Here is a 22,503-nt window from a genome sequence, read left to right on the forward strand (position 1 = left end):
TCAATTCAGGGGTGGAGACCTCACTGCAGTGGGGTGCCTGCCACGTGATGTAGAGAGAAGGGAAGCCGGGCCAGCCTGGGGTCAGGAAGGAGTTAGGGAAGGTACTGCGGGGAAGAGGCACACTTCACAATGAAGAAGGGCAGAAAGTGGTCATTGTGAGGAGTGACATTCAGATGCATGCCAGAGTTCGGAGAAGGTAGACCTTGCATCCCCTCATGTAAAGACGGCTCAGTCTGGCCATCCTTGCCAGTTTCTGGCATAACGCCTATCAGTTTGCTTGGAAAAGCTTAATTTTAGTAATTACTGAGAGAGGAGCCCTTTTGTTTTTTTGCACCACCACCACCCCGCCCCTCCCTTTCTGCATTAAGATCAGGTGAGCTGAGGCTTGTGACTATCCTTCTCTCAGAAGTGCTATGGCCTGGTGCTGTGGGGGTGAGAGCCTGCCGCACTATCACTGCTCCGTGGCTGCTGCTCGTGGGGTGGGAGGATGCTGCTGGCTGATCTGATGTTTGCAAGTGTCAGTGGTGAAGGACACTGCAGGGAGTCAGCCTGACTGGAGGCAATGGGTCCCCAGACTGGGCAGAGGCAATGAATTCCCACACTGTGCTGTGTGTCTGTTGCTGGCACAAAGCTGTTCCTTCTCTTTCTCGGCCAGATTTGTTCCTTCCGTTCAGCTCTGCACACACTTCCTGCCTCAGTGGCAGGTGTTTTAAGGAGAGTGCCAAGGAACATATTTATAGTCCCTGAAAGAGTTTCCCACAGGCAGTTGCCTCAATAGCTCATTAGCGTCTGTAAAGACGAGACAAGACAATCACTTCCATCTGCGTGTGTGTGTGTGTGTGTGTGTGTGTTTCCAGCTCTTTATCTCTCTTACCCTTTCCCCTCTCATCCTTGTCTTGAATTAATATAGGAAAAGAGGATGGAAAGAAAGGACAGTGAGGGGAATAAAGACCACTACCTCTTTGCACCAGTGGGTTCCCTCTCATCCTAGCTGCACTGACAGCATCTTCTCCCAAGAGCTTTCCCCCAACTAGTCCCCACACAGAAGGAGCCATGTCCTTGAGTCTCTTCCCTTTATGAATCGTTCCATGTTGCATCTTCATGGGGTCTTCCCCAAACTCCCAGCCTGGCAGGCTCCCAGGAGGTACCTCGCAAGCAAACATTCCTCCTGCCTGTCTTGGAACCTAGGGAGAAGATACAAAGAGGCCAAGCTCCAGTGCCCCCCACACCCCATCCCACCAGCCACCTCAGCAGGGGCTGTGTCCCGTCCTACCCTGTCTCCCTGAAGACAGAACAGGATGTCTCATGGAGGTTGGAGTCAGTGCCTGCTGGATCCAAATCCATTCCGGAACTATAGCCTTCCTTTGGGACCAGCCAGATTCTACCAGCTCTGGTCCTTACTGTGGCACAATCCAGCTCTCTGAGCTTCTGTAGGCATTTGCAGCCACATCTTTGCTGGAGGCCTTCTCAGGAGCCCAACCTGTTGAGAATGATCAGGTTCAGAGTGAGATCACACAGCCCACCCCTTACCACCATGCCTTTCTAACCCTGCTGTTCTGTTCAGCCAGTAATCTCTCCATCTATAGCACACGGTTTGCTTTCCCCTTTCTCTCTGCCTTGGCATGTACTGCTTCCCATCAGAGCATTCTTCTTTGGCCCCTCCCTTATTCAAAATCTGGTTCAAAGATCACCTCCTGGGGGAACCATCCTGACCACTCACCACTCTTACTCTCTGTCTTCTTAGGACCTGTGTGTGCTCAGTCTCAGTTCAGTATTTCTTTAGCCTCTTTTGCATGACAGGCACTGTGCTGGGTGCTAGAGTAGAGCACCAAGTAAGACATGGTCCCCACCCTTGGGGTATGGTGGGCAGTTAATGGGGGAACAGAATGAAAACCCAGAAATGCCTTTTAGGAGTAACAGAGTACAAGGTATAGTCAGGGACAGCTCAACCTGACGGGGGTGGTCAAACAAACTGCCCAGAAGGAGTGATTCATTAGAGAAAGACTGAAGAGGCAGAATCAACATTATCAAGTGACTGAATCGATATTTGCAATGGAGGGGAGTCTGGGATACGCCTCCAAGGTTCTGTTTTGGTAACTCAGTGGGTGATGGCAGCAGTAATCAGGGTAGAGGGGATGTGGGCCAGCCATGTTGGAGGCAAGATGGGAGGATCTTTATCAGCATCTCAGAATCTAAGTTATCTTTTTGTACTGTGTCTGGTAGCTTTCTGGTGTCAGAGGAAATAGGCATTAGGTATTAGGCAGAAAACTCTCAGAGGGCAAAAATTGGGTCTCCTCTCCTAAGGAGCAAATTGCCCGGGATGAGCACTGTGCTCTCCATAGATGTGAGGCTCCCTAGGGTGACAGCCCCTCTCCTTCTCTGTTTCTCATCCAGTGTTGCCCAGTGTTCAGGGCTTTGTACCGTGGGTGGGAGAGCAGGTGTGGCAAACAGGCATACGCCACTTGGATGCTCTATCCTCCAGGGCTATCTCAGAGATGGCATCTTGGCCTGTAAATATGATCAGTGGCAGTGCTTGTGGTACTGAGAACAGTTCCAGAAGGCAGAGGGGTCTGAGGCCTGGTGTAGAGGAAGATTTGTTGTGAAATTAAAGCATCTGGTCTATGAGAAAGTGATTTAAACTACCAAAATTCTGAGCAGTTTGAACAAGTGTTATTCATAAAAGTTCCTACCATAAAAAAATATGACATGGTCCAGTCTCAGTGCCCTGGAGGAGGATAGCCTTCCTGGATAGCCTTTTTATTCCAGAGCTGGATTTGAGTTTTGGGTCACAGAGTAATGGCTGAATCTCTGGAATCCTATGCGGGGGGTTGGCTGTGAGCAGAAGCCCTAGATCAGATTTTAGGGGTTCAGTTTAGACTGGGCTAAAGGATGCTTTTGTCTATCTCCGCTTCTGAGGCAACTCTGGAATACAAAGACAAACTTTAGAGTATAGCACTTTCCTAAACATGATGTGTATTCCTCACCTGAGCTTCTTGTTAAAATACAGGTTCTGTTTCTGTAGGTCTGGGGTAGGGCCTGGGATTCTGCTTTTCTAGCAAGATTCTAGCTGCTCGGTGATGCTTGTTACTTTAAGTAGCAAGCAGTTAGGACTCATCCTTAAGGCTTTCCTCTGGACTCCTTTGCATTCATGTTATCTTGTCTCTGACAATAGCTCACTGTCTTGTCTGCATGCCTACTTACCTCTGCCTGGAAGCCTCCTGGAGAGCAGGATCCATTTCTTACTTGTCAAAGTATAACCAAAGCTTAACATAAGGCCTCACACATAATAGGGTTCAAGAAATAATTGATAAAAGAATGACTCTGGGAATAGGAAATTGTCCAAATAGTGCCCAAACTAAGGTTTGGCCTAATCAGCTCTTGGAACTCTCAGCTCTAAGCCAAATCATTTTTGTGTGGCAGATCAGTCAGTCTTTCAGTGCCACCATGATCAAGCCTTCCATCCTGGACACACAGGGTTGGAGTGGAAAGAGGAGATGGAGACCAGAGCACTGGGCAACTTGCTGTCTCAGTAGCTAAACAGGGTTCGGGCCCATTTGATGCAACATTAGAATACTTAACACAGTAACTTCTAAGTGCAAATTAAGGGGGAGTGACTGCAAACCAAAAGGAAACAAAAAGCAATCCATGGGTACCCTGGCAGCTTTCACCTCCAAATGTTCAACAGTGGCTTATTTGTTTTTTGTTGAAATCAGGATTGCTTCCTAAAGAAGGTTACCTAGATGATGCCCCAGCTCCCCTGAGAGACTCCCTGCTATCCCAGAGCTACGGAACCACAGACAGGGCCTGTGACAGAGGGCCAGTTGTGCTCCTGCCTCAGGGAGCCACACAGAGGCTGGGAGCCAGATGAGGGTGATTGGCATCTTCTTGCATGGGAACAGTGACTAGGAAAATGTGAAGAGGAGCAGGCAGCAGCAATGTGAGCATAGCCCATTTGGAGTGAGGAGTAGGCAAGAGTGGGGCTTGGAGAAGACCCATGCTGGAGATCCTGGGGCGATGGCAGTGGTAACTTTTACTTCCCTAATAGATGTAGAGCATTTGAACGTTGCTAATTAACAGAACAGCAGGCTTGTAATTCTGACAGCAGCAGGACGTGAATGGGGTGGGACTAGCACTGAGCACCAGCGAAGTGTGTCTTTGTCCATAAGATAAAGCACAGCATTCATGTTGGGTCAGGTCCATGAGGGAGCCCCCTGGTTCTTTCTTTTCCTGCAGTAACTGCAAGAGCACAGGGGCTTTTATTTCTTCCCAGGCTTTCTTGAGAGGTAGCAAGGGACCTAGGGTTTATAGTCTATTAGTGCCATCAAATATACCTTTATATCAGAGAGAGAATTTGCCATTCAGGCCTGCCTCCTTCAAAGTGTGATGCCCCCGGAAGTTCTCCTGTCACTAGTCTCTCATTTTGGTAACTTGGCTGTCTGCAAAATGGTGTGATGTGCCCTGAGTATTCCAATTTCTAAATTGATTCCTGGGGAAGAATGGACTGGAAGTCCAAGGAAGAGTTGTTCTGTCTTCCTGAAGTATACTGAATCATGTCAGGAAATTGGTTCTTTCAATGCATACTGATCTGATAATCTAAGGATCTCAAAGGCCAATAAATATGAGGAAAAGGTTTAAAAAGTCTCAGAATGCTAGAGCTGAGTGGTACTCTGGAGATCATCTACTCAGATCACCAGCATTTGGTGTGACAGATGAGGCCACTGACCTTGTGCAAGTCACTTTAGGAAAGGTTAACATTTCATTCATATATTTATTTTGTCATCAAATATTTATTGAACATTTACTATGAGTCTGTGCAGACATGTACCTAGTAGTGAAAACATGTTGCTATTTCATTGGTTCTGTTTGAGTTAGTGTTCAACGAAGTTTTCCTTTCTTACAGATTATGTATGACAACTGGTTTCACAAGGGCCATGGGGTTATTGATACATAGGATCTTTAGCCAGTGCAAATAGGTTTTCTATGCAAGGTCACCAACTTCTGAGCTGCTAGACTAATTAGTTTAGCTCTACTTGGCTTTACATAATACATACATTGTTGAAAAGTTCTTTGTAATTCAATTTCTGGCAAATAGGAAACTAATTCAAACCACTAAGGCAACTTTTATTTAAAGAGACCCTGGATCACATCCTTTTATAATGTGAAAAATGTTGTTGCTGTTGGAAATGATTATCCTTTAGTTAGGGATTTTGTAAACCTGGACCCTTTAGGTTTTCTTATGGCTGGACACACAACCTAGGAAATAGCTCAGCTGTGGTCTGAATTGGATGGGGAAAACTCCGGCCTGGGAAGAGAAAGGACCCCCAACCCCTGCCAGGAATCATAGACCAGCCCAACCCAAGATAGTGACATATACTTGGAGCAGTAACTGCAAGCTGCCTGGATAAGCTGCTCCTCTTCTCTCAGGCCTTGGAGTCTGGAGTGGAGAAGGAGGAGGTGGGGCTTGATGAGTGGGGTCTGCAGAATGGAATTCCAAGCGCTCTCTCTCTGTCTCTCTATAGGTGGGAGGTGGTAGGATGGGTAACCTTTTGCTTCTGTTATAGCATTTTCTTCCTTAATTGTCTGGGAACTGTATGGAAATTAGAGCCATCTTATATACTTTACTGGGCTTCCCTTGGGGCTCAGCTGGTAAAGAATCTGCCTGCAATGTGGGAGACCTGGGTTTGATCCCTGGGTTGAAAAGATCCCTTGGAGAAGGAAAAGGCTACAGCAACTTTCATTTTCTGTATACTTTAACATGATAGAGCAGGAGAGAAACAACAGTGGAAAAAAATAGGACAAGAGTTTAGGAGACAAGAGGGTTATGTGGATTGTTGTTATACAGTAATATTTCATTAGCTTGGGTCTTGCTGTTTTTGAACTTGGAAATAATCTGGAAGGACACAGAACTGAAGTTTAACTTATTAAGTTTTTTTCTCTAGAAATTAATAGTGTATGTAGTGATGTCAAGGAGAATGTTTTAAAACTGATGTATAGAAAGATGTATTCCATATATGAAAATAAAACTTTTGATGCAGATATATCATTCTGTGCACATAACTCATGTGTTAAAGATGATCTCTGTCTAGCTGGTAAAGTCTAATAGGACTCTTCCTTGCCCAGGAAACTGAAGCTTATTCTTATTGCATCATAGTGAAAAATTATCTATGTATCTATTTGTAATTTTTTACGATAATTTATGTTGACCCTTGGAGAAGGCAATGGCAACCCACTCTAGTGTTCTTGCCTGGAAAATCCCATGGAAGGAGGAGCCTGGTAGGCTGCAGTCCATGGGGTTGCGAAGAGTCAGACATGACTGAGCAACTTCACTTTCACTTTTCACTTTCATGCATTGGAGAAGGAAATGGCAACCCACTCCAATGTTCTTGCCTGGAGAATCCCAGGGAAGGGGGAGCCTGGTGGGCTGCTATCTATGGGGTTGCACAGAGTTGGACACGACTGAAGCGACTTGGCAGCAGCAGCAGCACATTGATCCTAATTACTTTCTACTGGTGAGGTTTAATAGCTTTCCTTTGTTGGAAGATAAAGTCAGAGCATAAAGATCAGTACAAACAAAGATAGAAAGTACAAAAAGTCCTATAGTTAGAACTTTCTTTTTATGGTGTTATTTTTTTTCTTCTATTGCCCACAGTCTTCTCAAAGTGAGCCTTGCAGCTGGTTACTTCAGCATCAGCTGCTCTGGGTCAGCTTATAAAGAGAAGCAACTGATGAGCAAAAAGCATCACTGTCTACATTTAGTGAAAAATGAAAATGAGGAAATAGATGGAAGGGTCAGAGATCCTTTGTAAATTTGTCTTGGGCTAGCATATGACCTCTTACCATGGACACTGGCATTCTGAGCCTGCTTCTCCTCTTTGGTTGAGTGTGCAACTGTCTTATTTCTCTTCTCTAGGCAGTGATCTTAGTCCTGGGGTGTTGCCAAAATTCCCAACAATTTTGGATGCTTGAAATAGTCAGTGATTAGGAATTGAGACGCTTTGAGCAAGACCATCCTTCTCAACACGTTTCTCCCCTTTGTAGATTATCAGGTTGGGCGCACAAGGGAGAAAGCAAGTGGAGAAGGCATTGAAGGGGTGTCCGTGGTCTCTAGCTCTGTCTCACTGAGCCCACACAGGGCTGCCTTTCTTCTGGGGTCCCTCTGTGCCATGTTCCTGAAGGTGGTACACAGCAGAAATTCCATTTACAGCTTGCAGGGCTCTGAGTGTGGGCTGGCTCTCCCTGAGAGTCCTCTGGGGTACTCAGGATAAATGACAAGGGGTGGTGAGATGGCCTGGAGTTTGTATGTGTGCATGTGTAAGCTGAGTCCTCCCTTCCCACACATCTAACACCAGCCTGGGTTGTCCTTTGCTTCCTGAGGTTGCTGTTTCTCCAGGCACGTTGTTATTTTCTTTTCTGTGTGAGCCCCAGGCCTCTGCCTCCAGCCTCCTAACAGGGGCTCAGCTGGACCCCAGAAATGACTTTCCACCTGAGAAATGAGATTTAGGCAGAGAGTGAGCTGCTGAAGAAGGGAGTGCATTTGCTTCCTGTGGAATTGCCATTGCTCATCAGTCGTTCATGTGGACTGATGACAGTGACACTGAAGGAAGGGAGAAGAGCTGGAAAATGCTTTGCTCGACTTTGCTTCTCAGGAATTTTCACTTTTTCCATCTGTAAAATGAAGAGTAACAGTTGCTATGCCACATAGAGGAAAAAGCAAAAGGAATTATTTAGGACATTGTGGTCCACCTTGATGTTAACTTGACTTGTTCAACAGATATTTACTGAGTGTCTAGTGTGTAACATTCACTATGTACCAGCCACTGTGCTAGCACTGGAAGTACAAAAACGATTTCCAAAAAGCCCCCATCTTCAAGTGCACAGCAATGGGGCTGTAGTTTTGCTTCTAGGACATGGTACTTTGTGTATAATTGGGGGGGGGGGGGGGTGAGTTGCACTGTCCTCTTCTTGAAAAGGACCCAGAGGGGCATACTCTTGGTCACCCCTGTGGACTGGCATCATGTCAAAGTGTCCTTTCTGTTGTGGAGCCTCTCCTGCTCTTGGGCTAGGCTGTGGGCCCCAAAGAGGGCATTATTTTCTGGCCCATGAGGGGATTGAAAAGCTAAGGGGGAACCGAGGGATTCAGTCTTTTGACCCCTTTCACTCTGATTCCTTCTGTTTTATTCTCTGACAGGCTCTTTTCGGAATGATGGTTTGAAAGCTTCTGATGTCCTTCCCATCCTAAAGGAAAAAGTGGCCTTCGTGTCTGGTGAGTGTCTATGCAAGTTTCCTCTGTTACAGATCTAGAGAAGTGTGTGTGTGTGTGTGTGTGTGTGTGTGTGTGTTGAATGTGTGCAGGCATGCACTTCTTTGTGTGCTAATGAGAAAGAGGTGGGGGTGGTGGTGATGTTCAAAGCAGCTGCTCCTCTCTCCAGAGGCAGGCAGAAAGGGAAAGGAGCACTTTGGTCCCCACTGGGTGTCCTGGAGGACATTCACAACCAAAGGTGGGTCCATCATGCACCCACGCACATCCACCTCACCTTGCCCTACCCTTCCAGGCCTGTCAGGCCTGTGGGAGCTGCTGAGGCCCCTCTGAGAGATGCAAGGGTCTGTCCCCTTCACACCTTCCCACAGGTTTTATTTAGTTTCATCTCTAAGTGGGTCAAGGACAAGAGATGTAAATTTTTTTCTGGCTCTTCCTTATCTCTTCGTCTAGCAAAGGGAACTCAAGTGAGTAATTGTATCTATTTTTTGTTTTTCTGAATAATATTCATTTCTGACTTTTCTCTATAGCATGTCTTGTGCACCCTGTGTTTTGCTGCAGGCCAGGCACTTGTTTTTGCAAATAAAGTTTTATTGGAACATAGCCCATGTTTAGTAGTGTATTAGCTTCCTCTTGCCACAAACTTGGTGGCTTACAACAATAGACATGTATTCGCTCACAGTTATGGAGGCCAAAAGTCCAAAATCAGTTTCCTGGACTGAAATCAAGATGTGAGCAGTGCTGTGCTCCCTCCAGAGGTTCTGGGGGAGACTTTGATTCTTGCTTCTTTTCGCTTCTGGGGGCTACCAGCATCCTTTGGCCTGTGGCCATGCCATCCCGTCTCTGCCTCCATGGTGGTATTGCCTTCTGCTCTTCTGTTTATGTTAGATCCTTCTGCCTCACAGTAAGGATACCTGTGACTTCACTTCTGGGCCCACTCAGACCACCCAGGATAATCTTTCCATCTCTAGAGCGCTAACAGTCACTATCTATAGAAACTCTTTTTCCAAATAAGGTAACATTTACAGGTTCCAGAGATTAGGGCTTGATATGCTTGGGGGCCATTATTCAGTCTACTACCAGTGTTGCCAATGGCTGCTTTGTTGCTGTAATAGCAGAGTTGAGTAGTTCTACCAGAGACCAGATGACCACAGGCCATCTGACCCTTTAAGAAAAAGTCTGGTAACTGCTGATGTAATTGAAACTGAACTGTGAGGTGTACCAGCATCACTATGGGTGCCAGTTCTAGGCCATCAATATAGGCCTCCTGGCTCAGAGTCTCTAGCAGGGGCTGAGGGAATGGCAGTGTGCATAGCCAGGGATCAGATTTTTAAAAAATACAGCCAGGTACTTAGGCTTCATAGATTGAACTTCTGTTTCTGGATGATTCTGGCCATCTACAAGGAGTGACAATGGAATCACAGGGAAAGAGCCAGCAGAGTCCTTCAGTGCAGGGGTTCACTCCATAGGCACTGCTGGGTGCACTGATGGGTGACAGCCAAAATGGAGAGAAGGGAGAAAGGGGGCGGGGGGGTTGAGGAAGGAGAAACCAAGCAGCAGGTGTCTCCCACCCGACTGGAGGGGAGACTGATAACTCAGAGTGTAGGGATGGGAAGTGAAGGTGGAGTATGTGATGGGAGTAGTCAAGCCTTTGTAAGTACTAAGTGCATTCTATATTAGTAGTAGTAGTAGTAGCAGTAGTAGTGGTATCCTGGTGGCTTAGATGGTAAGGAATCTGCCTGCAATGTGGGAGACCTGGGTTTGATCCCTAGGTTAGGAAGATCCTCTGGAGAAGGGCATGTCAACCCACTCTAGTATTCTTGCCTGGGCAGAGGGACCTGGCAGGCTACTGCAGGTTACAGTCTATGAAGTCGCAAAGAGTCAGACATGACTGAGCGACTAAGCACAGCAGTGTAGTGGTAATAATAATATAGTGTTTTGCTACTGTTTTTGCTGTTAGAGTGGCTGGGAAGCTCCCCTTCTCCATTAGCATTAGGCACTGGTATATCTTATTAGGTAATGAGCCCCTGTCACTGAAGAAGCTGAAGCTTAGGCTGGATCCTTGACTCGATCAGGTGGCAGTGAGTTCAGTATGGGTGGAGACAGAAGACAGCCTCTGAAGCCTTCATAGACTTGGATCTGAGTGCTCACTGAGCATTTTGGGAAGACCTTGTGTAGAAGTCTTGGGACTGCTGAGTAGCACCAGGGCTCTGACCTCTACTGCTGTCCATCATCTGGGCTCCCAGGACATGGCCACAATCTCTAGGGAGCCAGAGCGTTTCTCTTCCTCTTCTTTAGTGCCTTGAGCCTGTTTAAACAGGTGTCCTACCTCTGCCCAGGTGTCCTGCTCATCCTTCCATTCTCTTATGCCTGAGGCTCCCTCTATCTGCAGTGCCTTTGAACCGTTCCTCTGCTTCCAAAGTCAGTTCCCACTTTGCCTCCTCCTGGAGGTCATCCTGGCTTTAATGCATACCCTCTGAGCACCATCCTGTTGGACAGCAGTTCAGGGCATATGAATGCAGACATGTTACAGTCTGGCATCGGGACCCTAGCTTGATTGTTTGTGGCTTATTTTTTCCCATGTGAATTCCATTAGAGCCCTGGAGCAGGGTCCAGCCAGCCCTAGAAAAGAGCTTTCCAAGCGTCAGGAGGTTTCCTCAGGGTGTACAGAGCAGCAATGTGCCAGAAAGATGGTCAGTCAAGTGAGAGGCAGGTAGCTGCTTCCCAGAATGGGACCAAGGGGGCCAGTGGGCAACTCATGCCCACGTGTCCACGTGGGCCACCCTTTCCCCCGACAACCACAAGTCTGTTCTCTATGTGAGGTAAGTCTTATTCATTTGCAAGTGGTGCTAGGAACTTTGGGGTTTAGGGAGTGTTGTCCTTCTGTGCCTGGTAAGGACACTGAGGGTGCCAGAGAGATGACTGGCTGCAGCTAAAAAAAAAACCCCAAACAAAAAACAAACCAAAAAAGGCATTTGTATCCTAAGCTTTTAGAAGACCAAACACAAAAATAAAAATAAAGAAACCCAGAATTAAGTAATGCAGTGTACCGGATCCATGTCTCTCTGAGAAAAAGCCCCGCAGGAAGTGTTGAGCAGAGAAACCAAGTGCTGGTTAAGCCCCCTCCCCTGCTGGTGCCCTGGTGTGGCCAAGGCGAGGGGAAGCTGTGCTGCCATGGGAACGGGCATTTGGAATAATCCAGGGCCCACCAGTGTGTGGGCGAGTGCACGTGTGTGCAACAGAATCTGTGGCTGTGCTCAGGCAGCCTGCATCGTTCCAGCCCTGCCCCATCCTGCTCTGTGTTCTCAGCCATGGGCTCTCCCTCTGCTCTCTCTCCAACTTCCTTCATGTGCTTCTGCCTCCCACTTTCAGCACCCATTGTCCCTTCTCTCCAGCCTCCCTGTGCAGACCCTTTTCACCCTGTTCTCTGTGTGTGCTCACACCCTCATCTGGCTCCTCCCGATGTCCCTCTTTGCCACCTTATCCACCATCAACATCATGCCCCTTGTTCTCAGAGGAACTCCACACTGCCGTGGCACCACCATTTATACTCTGGACCCATGTCTCAAAGCATGTTCCATAGAAAAACAGGTACATGAGATGATCCTCAAAAAAGAAAAAAGGGCTTACTCTCAAGTAAACTTGGGTAATGCTGCCTATTGTAGCCACCTTCTTGGAGACTGTCCATTCAAAACATGAAAGCATTTCCCAAAATACAAATAACACATTCTCTTAAAAATACCCTGTGTATCCATCAGCATCTTGCAGAACTACAGTTGTATGGGCCAAACTTTTGGTATGATTCCCTAGAGGTGTTTTTCTTGTCCTCCTCCAAAATTACCCTAATCTACTTGTCCCCACTGGAGCCTGGTTCCCCCTGAAAAATATGAGTGCCATCTTCCTCCACCTCAATCAGCAAAGCCTTAACTTCCCTTGCCTTTGAACTTGCCTCCTACCTAGGCCTGTCCTGCCCTGCTTTTGCGGAAGGAGATCAGTGCCTTTTCTAGCACATCAGACCACTCCCTCCCTATTTATCCTCTATATTCCCAGCCTCTATTCCCAGCACCAAAGCCTCAATTAACTGGCAAACAGCAGGTGTTGGATAAGTAAGGGGATGGCGCTGCTGAAGATCCTGCCATCATCTCTATCATCTTTTAAAAACTTTGCTTTTTTTGTCTCCACTGTCTGGGGCCCACTCCACAATGCACCTTGACTTCAGCAAAGGGTTCTCATTCTTTATCTCTACCTAGTGCCCTCTGGAACCTCAGCACTCATGTTAATTATCAGTCAAATCCTACAGCTTCATGGCTCCTCAATCTCCTTGGCACTGAAGTCTTCCACCTCCTTACTGTAGCCACGCACATTCAAGACCTTGACCTTGATATGTCTGTCTGTAGCCTTATCTTCTTACCCATGACTGCTTCTGGTGTTCCCCTATCAGTTGGGGAAGTATGGATATCAGGTAAATAAAACATATGCTGTTCCCTCTCCTTTGAGAACTCACAAAGAAGCAGGCCATTTTCCTTCCTCCCCAAGTCCTCCCCACTTAATCTATGCATGAGCTCTGTTCTGCCTTTGCTCAGGTTACAGGCTAGCATGGACACCATGGCCAGACCTTCAACAAAGCTCTCATTAAAGCCAGATACCTGCACCTACCCTTAAACCTACATCATACCCAGTCTGGCTGTCCATTCTCTAGGAACACTCTCCAAAGATGGTCCATCCTCCCTTTCCCCAGTACCTCAAGCCTACTCTGACCTTCAACACTATTTTACCTAGACAAAGTGTCTCCTAGGCAGGCTGAACTTTTTGTCTTTCTAACTTATGTCTGTTTTTTCCTTCCTCTTTGAGTCTACCACAGACAAAAGGTCAGGGCCCCCCATCTTGTACCTGTCCTGAAGCCTTTATCCATCCCTTGTCTCCATTTTTTCCAGCACAGATTCTCTTCCTTTATGCCTGTTCCTCCTTTTCTTCCTACAATCTTGCAAGTTCATCTTCCTTCTGAAAAATACCTGGCTTGGTCCTGCTGCCCACTCTGGACTCCATATCCATTCATTTTTCCTGGAGGGAAGGGATTCCACTCCCCTGGGTCATCTCCCCCACCCTCCCCATCCCATGTCCCCCGCCACCACTCACCACCATCTGGAACCTTCTGCAGCCAAGATTATGAAACTCTTGACTCCCAGGTAAGAACTGGCTTCTGCTCAGGAGGGACAATGCCCACATCCTTCCAAGCCTCTTAGGTAGTCTTTGCCATCACACCAACCTTGGCTCCCCAGGTTCCCTTCTCTTAAACCATCCACAGAAGAAAGACTGTGAGAAAGGCAATAGCTGCAGTTAAAACCACCCAAGAGTGAAAATCTTTCAAATGAGGTCAACACTGCAGGCGAAGGTTGATAGTGAGGGAGAGCCTCCTAGCTTTGAGGAAACTTTCCTCTTGATCCCTTTACTTCCTTTTCCCCCTGTGAAGGCAGTTGGGAGATGGAGATCATTTCCAAGGTAGATGAGATGAGATTGGTCACCCATATTCAGAGCTGAGAGCCTGTGGTTTTTAAGGTTTGAAGTTGGGGGTCAGGATCCAACTCTGCGGTATGTGTACACAAATATGGCTGGGTGGGGGCTGCAGGGAGGGGGGATGGTGGTGGTGAAATATTTTTTCTTCAGGGCCAGATCTCTCAGTGGCCATGATCTTGTTTGACCTTTTTCTCCTTGCAGCCTTCTTATTTCTTCCTGAGGAGTATCCTGCAATGAGTTGGACTTTGTTTGTTTAGGCTCCCTCTGTCTTGTGATTTCTGGACCCCACAATCAGAGGGAAACAATATTCATGAACTCATACTTGAGTGGGATCCTGGGAGGCTTGGAAAGTGCCCTTCTTCAAGGCGCTGACCTTTAAGCTTGCTTTCCAGTACTGGTGGTGGCCTTGCCAGCCTTTCCTCCCTCTTGCACTGGATCCCTTTGTAGACCTGCTCTGGGGCTGTCAGGTGGCAGCCTGAGATCATGACAGAGTCTTCTTTGTGAAATGGCCAGTGCCTGTAAGGACACAGTTACTGCACCTTAGCTTTGTCCTCATTTAACCTTTTTGGGAAATTTGGTCCTGCTTCCTAATCATAGCATCCACTAATTAATAAATTTTTAATCACAGAATAAATCAGGAGTAGAAAGTTTGGAAAATAGAGGAAAGAAAAAGCAACCATGTAAAACCCCAGCATCCTGATAGCAAATAATGATCATTGTCCCAGTTACTCCTCCCCACTTTTTTTTTAAACCAGATGTTTAGAAGACATTTGTAATCATAGTGTGTACATATGCATTTGCAGTGATTAAGACCTTGAGCATCCTATTTCCAATGAAGATTCATGGGCTTCTCCAGCAAGAGTGACAGGTGGCACTTAGGCAGGCAGGCAGGCAGGGGTGGATCCTTGGCTGTGTAGACCACACTTAGGTCTTTTCTATGAACCTAAAAACCTCCTAGCAATGATGTCCAAGCTGGATGCTTTAGGGGCTTCTCACCACGGTATTCAGTTAACCCTGAGCACTCTGCTCATAGAGGTCTGCAAAGAGAAGTAAACTGGAGGTTGAATTTCCAAAGACCATAGCACTTTCATTGGCTTGTTTTCTCAGAAAGAGCAAGTATCACCTCCTTCATTATCATCTCGTATTTGTAGAGAGTACTTCTCAAAGTGCTTCGCCATGTGCCATCTTATCAAGTCTTGCAGCAGCCCTGTAATGTAGTCATCATTATTTTCATCTGCATTTTGCAGATGAGGCAACAGAGATGTCAAAAGACTTGCCCGAGGTCACGAATCTAAACTCCTTGCCCTTGCCCAAGGCAGTGACCAGATTTCTCTGGGTACCATCTTTCTGCCTGTTTTATCTAGCACTCAGGAGAATTCTTTTTCCTCTTTGGCAGTTTCTAGCTGGTTTTTCTTAAACATCCTTCTCTTCTTTGCAGGGGGCCGTGATAAGCGAGGTGGACCCATCCTGACCTTCCCTGCTCGCAGCAATCATGACAGAATAAGACAGGAAGACCTGCGGAAACTGGTGACCTATCTGGCCAGCGTGCCAAGGTAAGGTGAAAGTTCTGCAGGGGAGAGAGGGGGAAGCTGGCCTGATGCAAGTAAGCTGTCTGCCCTTGGAATGGATTCTAATTATTTCTGTTACGTCAATACCTATTGTTCATCTCATTCCCAGCATTCCCATTGTTACTGCTGGGATTCATATGAACAAAGTGGAAGCTGGATGCTGGAACCATGGGCAGAGGTGAAGTTTCCAGGCTTAGAGGACCAGGACAGGCCCTGGAACAGGTGACAGTGTGGCCTGTGGGGGCAAGGATGGGAAGCCATTCTTTGCCTTGGGGAAATGGAAATTCTGGCTGATTCCACTCTGGCTTGTGTAATGGATTTTTTTCTAAAAAACCTCTGGCTTTTGAATATGTTTGTGGCTTTTAGAGTTTAGGGCAAATAGCTCCACTTATATCATTCAAGAGGCAGCCTTCAGCTCGATCTAGGTCATGAATTTTCAATGGGGGCAATATTGCCTCCAAGGGGGATGTGAATTGGTTCTTGTGTACGGCACACACACACACAAAAAACTTTCATGTATTAAGCACAGTTAAATATATAGTGCATAAACATATATACAATGTATTCATGGTATTAAAATCTCATTGGGGCTGATTAAGGAAAAAAGTATAAAAAGCCTCTTTTGTGGCAGGATGATGATTTTAAAAAATGATTGAGAAACACTGGTTTCTGAGTGTTTCTAGGTGGTGCTGCGCTCAGAGTGTGGCAAGGTAGACATGCTAGGGACATGGAATTTATCTTTTAAGAAGGTGGAGGAGAGGCCTTTGCATGGTTAGAGGAACATGGAATGTGAGAGCCAGAAGAGCCCTGAGAAGTAATCCAAGCAAATACATGTCGTGTTTTACTTTGGAAACAACATCTGTGTGGGATTGGAGTTGCTTACGGGGTGGTGGTGGTCAGTGGCAGAGCTTGGTTCAGAGCCCTCCTGACTCCTACCCTGGTGCTCTCCCCATCCTTGTTCACAGTCAGTGAGAACTCTGTTCTCTGACTTAGTGGGGTTGGAGTCTGTCAAGTGTTTGTTGTGGCAAATAAGAAGTGGTGCCTGGGGCTTTTAGAACTTTCATCTTGTCTTTCTGCATTTTATAGAGGAAGCAGTAAATTGTACAGAGGAGCTCTGCCTTTGCGGGGAGACCTTGGATAATTGTTGAACATGCTGATTAAGTTCTTGAAACAGATGTCAATTGAGGCAATCACTGCATTTGAAAGAGCTATGGGGGAGACACATGTATAAGGATTGGTGGATGGTGGTGGGCAGGTGGTAAAGGGGATTTAAGGGCAGTCATCAAATGCTTGGAAGGATGTTGAACAGAATGAAGAGCTCTGAGCAGAAGGCTGTGAACAAATAGATGTCAAATGATGGCTTTTTTTTTTCTTTATGGTATCCACAGAGAACCAGAATAAAGGTAAGAAGTCTTAAGCTCCAATGAAATGGACTTAGGTTGTATCCAAAGAAGAGCTTCTAAACTATGAGTATAAGAGAGTTGGATAAAGAATAGAACAGAAGGTTCCCCGCCCGCCCCGCCCCCCTTAGGATGTCTTTATTCAGAAGAAATATTCCCATCTGTCTTGGAGGCAAGGAGATGAATTAAATAACCCATGATTGATGTAGGTAATTTAGCAATTTAGCCATTGAGGGGCTAAGCAATTTTAAAAGCATCTTTCCCAAGTATACTACTAACAGGCATAACACCAAGCATTTCCTAAAGCAATTTACAGGAAGAGTTTTCATGGGGACCCATGACAGACTCTTAGTTCTTTCAGAGTCAGAAGAAATTTGGGATCCTGAAGGGTATGTTTTTGTTTCTGATAGGTTTATCACATCCCTGAAGCTAATGCACACTCTTCTTTTCTTTAATAGTAAGTGAAAGAATTGGAAGAACATTTTATTAATTCTGACTGTTAAGCAAAGCTGGGACAAAAAGGATTGGAAGCAATTAAAAAGGAAAAGATTTCTACTAGGTAAAGGGGAACAAAACTCAAGAAGAGCTGGGAGGAAGGTCATGAAAAAGTATAAACAATAGGTTATCATGGAAAGAGCATAGTAGATTCAGGCTTTTTGCTTCCCTGAGGGTAGTCCTAAGCATTGCATCCTAGGCTCCTGATAACAGAAAAGGTTCACAGGTTCTGGCAGGTGGGAGGCAAAAATGCTGTTGCTACTTTCAGTGGGAAAAATTGTTCAGGGATGCCTGCTGCCTCCCTCCCAAGGGGCCTATGTTTACCAGGAGTGTGTGTACCTGGCAGGCTGAAGAGCTTACCAGCTAGTCATGCCCACCTATCGCTTCCTAGTTCTGTTGGCCACAAGTTCACACATGATGACTGTTGGAAACAAAACCTTGAACAGGGTTATTCCAATGACAGTGAGGTCTGGGGAGGAAACTGAAGCACTTAGCACACCAGATAGTGTTTGCCATTATTCTGCTTAGCCCTGGCTTTGGAAAGAAAGGAATCTGCAAAAATGAACAGCTAGATTTAGGCAGGTGACACTGACTAGAAGAAATAGACTATTCTGGGTCATGGCCAAGGAGGCTATAAAGCTAGGCTTCTGTTAGGTGGAATGTGCTCTTCAGACTGGGGTGATCACCTGTGGGTGACACTCATTTATTCAAGCATTTATCATTTATTTATTTTACAAATATTTAGAGCCTCTATAAGCCAGGCTGATTTAGGATCCATGGTGAGCAGGAACAGACATTTTGAGAAAGTTAGGAAAAACCTAAATATTTGCCTACTGAGTGCCAAACCAGTGACCATAAAGGACAGTACAGTATATAACTGTGCTGGTAGCATAGGGATGAAGCAAGAGAAGACAAGCAAACAGGGTCAATAAGTGATGAAAGAGGATCCCAGAATCTAAGGGACCAATCAGCTCGATGGCCACTTTGGGCACTGTTATAGAATAGGTGATTAAACAGAGGGTTGTGATAATTTATAAGTTATTACAGTGTGCCCTTTATAAATATGAAGGGTGTGATTTTCTTTCTGGTAGGTTTATCATATCCATGCAGCTACTGCATACTCTAAACAGAAAGTGAACAATTAAAAGAACTTATTTCTGACCTGTTAAGCAAAAGTGGGACAGAACAGATTGTAAGTGATTTAAAAGGAAAAGGTTTCTGCTAGCTAAAGGGAACAAAAACCCAAGAGAGTCTGGGAAGAAGGATGGTTGTATGAAATGAATGGGAAGAAAAAGTCCCAACAGGTTATGTCTGGGCCACTGCATTCAGTCTGCTACACTGAACCTTGCCAGCTCCTTTTTAGGAGCTATGTGGACCAGTTAGAATATTGTCAGGAGAGCAGCATACTAAGGGATCCACAAACTGTTTCTGCAGTTGAAGGATGTTTTCTGGTGGGGGTGAAAATGGAAGACAAGTGACTCCTGACTTCAGGTATCAGGAGAGCTGTGCTGCCCCTAAGAGGCGGGAACAGGCATGGTCTCTGTTGCATCACCGGGTGGAAGTTAGAGAGGTCAGGACCTGAAGTGGAGAGACGATCTGCCCAGGTGGGAGCTGTCCAGCACTGCTGCCGCTGCCTCTGGAGAAAGTGAGCTTCCTGTCCAAGACGTCTACAGTGGGTTGGAGGCCGATCAGATCATTTCTAAGAAACTTTCCTGCCCTGAATTCTGTGTTTCTATGATACTGGGGGAAAACACGTTATAGACATCTATAACCTCAAAACAGTATTACCACCCCATAAACATACTCTCTTTCTCAAATCCCCTAAATTATTTAAGGCCTGGAATTTCACTTCAGATCTTGTGTGTGTCTTAAATTCTAAGAGATCTCTTTTCCAGTCCCCTTGCATTCTGGGTGGGGCGAAACATGATTCTAGAGTGTGACTGTGACAGCAGCAGTTACTCTTTTGGAATCCATCTCAGCCTGCGATGAGTCCTTTCCAACTTCCCTTTTTTGCTCCTGATGAGTCTGAACATCTATCTCCTGGGGCTTCTCCGAGATTTCTGTTATCTTATTTTGAGGAGTGATGAAATTAGGGTAGGAAGAAAAGCCTTAAAAGTCTCCTAATTCAACTTTCTGATAACTTCATTCACTTAATTCAACAAATATTTATTGAGTGCCTACCATAAACCGAAGCACAGTTAGGGATCTTGGCAAACTTGTGTTATCTTTTCTCTCATCCATTCTATACTTATCTGACTTTTTAGTCCTTCTGCCCTGATATCTGCTTGTAATTACTTTTACATGAAAGGAGTGGGAAAGAAATACTCAGAAACAAGCAGTGGATGAGTGTCCCTAGAAACTGAGAGACAAAATCTAGGCTGAGAGTAAGTAGTTGCCCGAGCATTGCTCATAGTATGGATAGTCTACCCACTGTGATTATTGGGAGTTGACCATATGCTTGGAATAGAAATTTCTAAGTATCTAGTAAAGAAATCCCAGGTTATTTTTATTGCATTGTATTCTTCCTCTTCTTCATTGTTATCCTGCTTTGTCATGATCAGCTTTCTGCGGCTCCTCTGGGCACTGATTGTTAGCACCTTGATGTATCTGGCACTTAATAGCAATGCTGCTGAGGTGCTGAGTGTTCTAGCAGGGAATACAGGTATCATACTGGTGAGGAAAAATGACAAGAAATAATGATGGGATATTCTGTAATGTCAATCAAACCAACATGCCAATATTCAGCTTATTACCTGATAATTTGTTCTTATTCTACAATTTCAGCAACAGATAAATTGGGCTTATAGCCAGCACTGTCTTTGTGCAGTGTCACCAGAAAATAGAAATAAATAGAGAGGGCCAGAAAGTTAAAAGATGAAGGGGTGAAAGCTGCAAGGATTTCCTCCCACTGTATTCAGCATGAGAGAACCCAAGCTATGGAATCTATCATCACTGAATGTGTCTGTTGTAAGGGCCTGTTGAGATGTGCCAGTGGTATCTTGCCCTTTGATCTGAAAGTGAAAGTGAAAATGAAAGTTGCTCAGTTGTGTCTGACTTTTGCAGCCCCATGGACTACACAGTCCATGGAATTCTCCAGGCCAGAATATGAGAGTGGGTAGCTATTCCCTTCTCCAGGGGATCTTCCCAACCCAGGGACTGAACTCAGGTTTCCTGCATTCCAGGCAGATTCTTTACCAGCTAAGCCACCAGGCAAGCACAAATACCAGAGTGGGTAGCCTATCCCTTTTCCAGCAGATCTTTTCAACCCAGGAATTGAACCAGGGTATCTAGCACTGCAGGCAGATTCTTTACCAGCTGAGCTACCAGGGAAGCCCCATCAATTAAAGAAGACTGCAAAGAATGTGATGTAAAGTTCAGAAAATAGAGCCAATGAAGACATTTGCCTAAATCTTATCCTTTTCCAGATCCCTTTTAAATATCTTTTATTGCTTACGTATGCTGCTGCTGCTGCTAAGTCACTTCAGTCATGTCCGACTCTGTGCGACCCCATAGACAGCAGCCCACCAGGCTCCCCCGTCCCTGGGATTCTCCAGGCAACAGCACTGGAGTGGGTTGCCATTTCCTTCTCCAATGCATGAAAGTGAAAAGTGAAAGTGAAGTTGCTCAGTCGTGTCTGACTCTTTGCGACCCGATGGACTGCAGCCTACCAGGCTCCTCTGTCCATGGGATTTTCCAGGCAAGAGTACTGGAGTGGGGTGCCATTGCCTTCTCCGAGAAGAAGGGTGGATGATTCTAATTATGGTGGGCAGTGGTGTCCCATCAAACCTGTGTCGTCCAAGATACTCTTTAGATTCTAAGTATGAAGGTTGTTGCAGGTGGGAAATGCAGGTGGTGATTGTCTGAAGCTCAGGTTTCTGCTGGCCAAGACACCCGTGGTGGCTGTGGGTGTGCAGGGTGATGGAGGTGGGGGTTGGTGCCTCAAACTTCCTCTCCCATGTATGTGTGCTCAGTTTTAGACACACAGTTCTATTCATTTATGCTCATCTGTGGATGAACAGTCAAAGGTTTTTAAGTGTGAATTACACTGAGGGATGCTGTGAAAAAATTAAAGCACTGAAGACCTTGGAAACTGTTTAAAGAGATGAGTGAAAGTCTGTAGTAGGGACCCTGAACATATAAACTGGATAGGTGGGGGTGGTCTCCATTGTATTCTAGGGTGCTCATCCTGTTCTGTTTCCATGGGTCTGAGATGTTTCTTTCACTCAGTCACCTGCCTGGAGTGATCTTGCATTGCTCTGATATCAGAAGCATGATTCTGGCATTACTTAGCAGTCAGCCGATAGGCATTTTGAAGTTAGTTCACTTTCTTGACCATGCCACTGCCAGACTTGGCAGGTGTGTGTCTATGCTGGTGTCTCCTGAGGCAGAGGGCCCAGGGGGGGCTTGTGGAAACCCTGAAGAGCCTACTGTGATGCTTCAAATGCAGAGACAAGCATTTGTGATTCCCTGGAGAACAATAACCTGGACAATCAGAGGCAGAAACCATGTGGTCATAACGTAACTATGAGAAGCTGCTCTCATTATTCCAGAAATGCTTCCAGTAAACGCCTTTAGGTGATGAATCAAGGACCCAGCACTGGACAAAAGGACCCCTGATGGAGAGGGGAGTGTTGTTTTTTCTTCACGTGCATCTTCAACGTGACCCATAGAAGGGACTTTGGACACTGCCACTGACTTGTTGGGAGTGGAACTATGGACTAGTAGAGGAGGAAGGAGTGGCCTCAAGGACAATTACTGATCTTGGAAATTATGCAGAGTGTTCCAGCCCAGGAAGAATGAACCTCTGAACCTTCCCCTCTGGGAGGAGAAATGTACATGTAGCTGACAAATTTCCTCACCTGTAAAATAGGCACAGATATCACCAGACATGAAGGTAGTGGGGATCACGTAAGAACACATGTAAGGTACCTAGCCAAGGTCTTGGCACACAGCAGGGGCTGATGGCCGATTTCTTTCCCTTTTCTTGCTTGGCAGTGGGGACCTTGTTTTGTTATTTGTCCTTCACTGTGTCTAGCACAACTTTATCAAAGTCAAGTTTGTGTGTCTTAATCTCTCAGTCATGTCCACCTCTTTGTGATCCCATGGACTGTAGCCTGCCAGGCTTCTCTGTCCATGGAATTCTCCAGGTGAGAATACTGGAGTGGATTGCCAGTCCCTGGCTTCCCTGGTGGCTCAGATGGTAAAACGTCTGCCTGCAATGCGGGAGACCCGGGTTCCATTCCTGGGTCGGGAAGATCTCCTGGAGAAG

General features: G+C 46.0%; 1 protein-coding gene across 5 annotated transcripts in view; it reads left to right on the forward strand.

Moving 5' to 3' along the window:
* The window catches only part of KALRN (kalirin, RhoGEF kinase), a 626,732-nt gene that overhangs the window by 132,168 nt on the left and 472,061 nt on the right, over positions 1 to 22,503 (forward strand). For all 5 annotated transcript variants that reach the window (XM_010834276.1, XM_010834277.1, XM_010834274.1 and 2 more), the window contains exons 2-3: positions 8,189 to 8,263; positions 15,210 to 15,324. In XM_010834276.1, coding sequence (XP_010832578.1) covers positions 8,189 to 8,263; positions 15,210 to 15,324 — 190 coding nt within the window. The remainder of the gene's footprint in view (positions 1 to 8,188; positions 8,264 to 15,209; positions 15,325 to 22,503) is intronic.

The sequence above is a fragment of the Bison bison genome, unplaced genomic scaffold (genome assembly GCF_000754665.1).
Source record: "Bison bison bison isolate TAMUID 2011002044 unplaced genomic scaffold, Bison_UMD1.0 scf7180017864032, whole genome shotgun sequence".
In the NCBI taxonomy this organism is placed as follows: domain Eukaryota; kingdom Metazoa; phylum Chordata; class Mammalia; order Artiodactyla; family Bovidae; genus Bison; species Bison bison.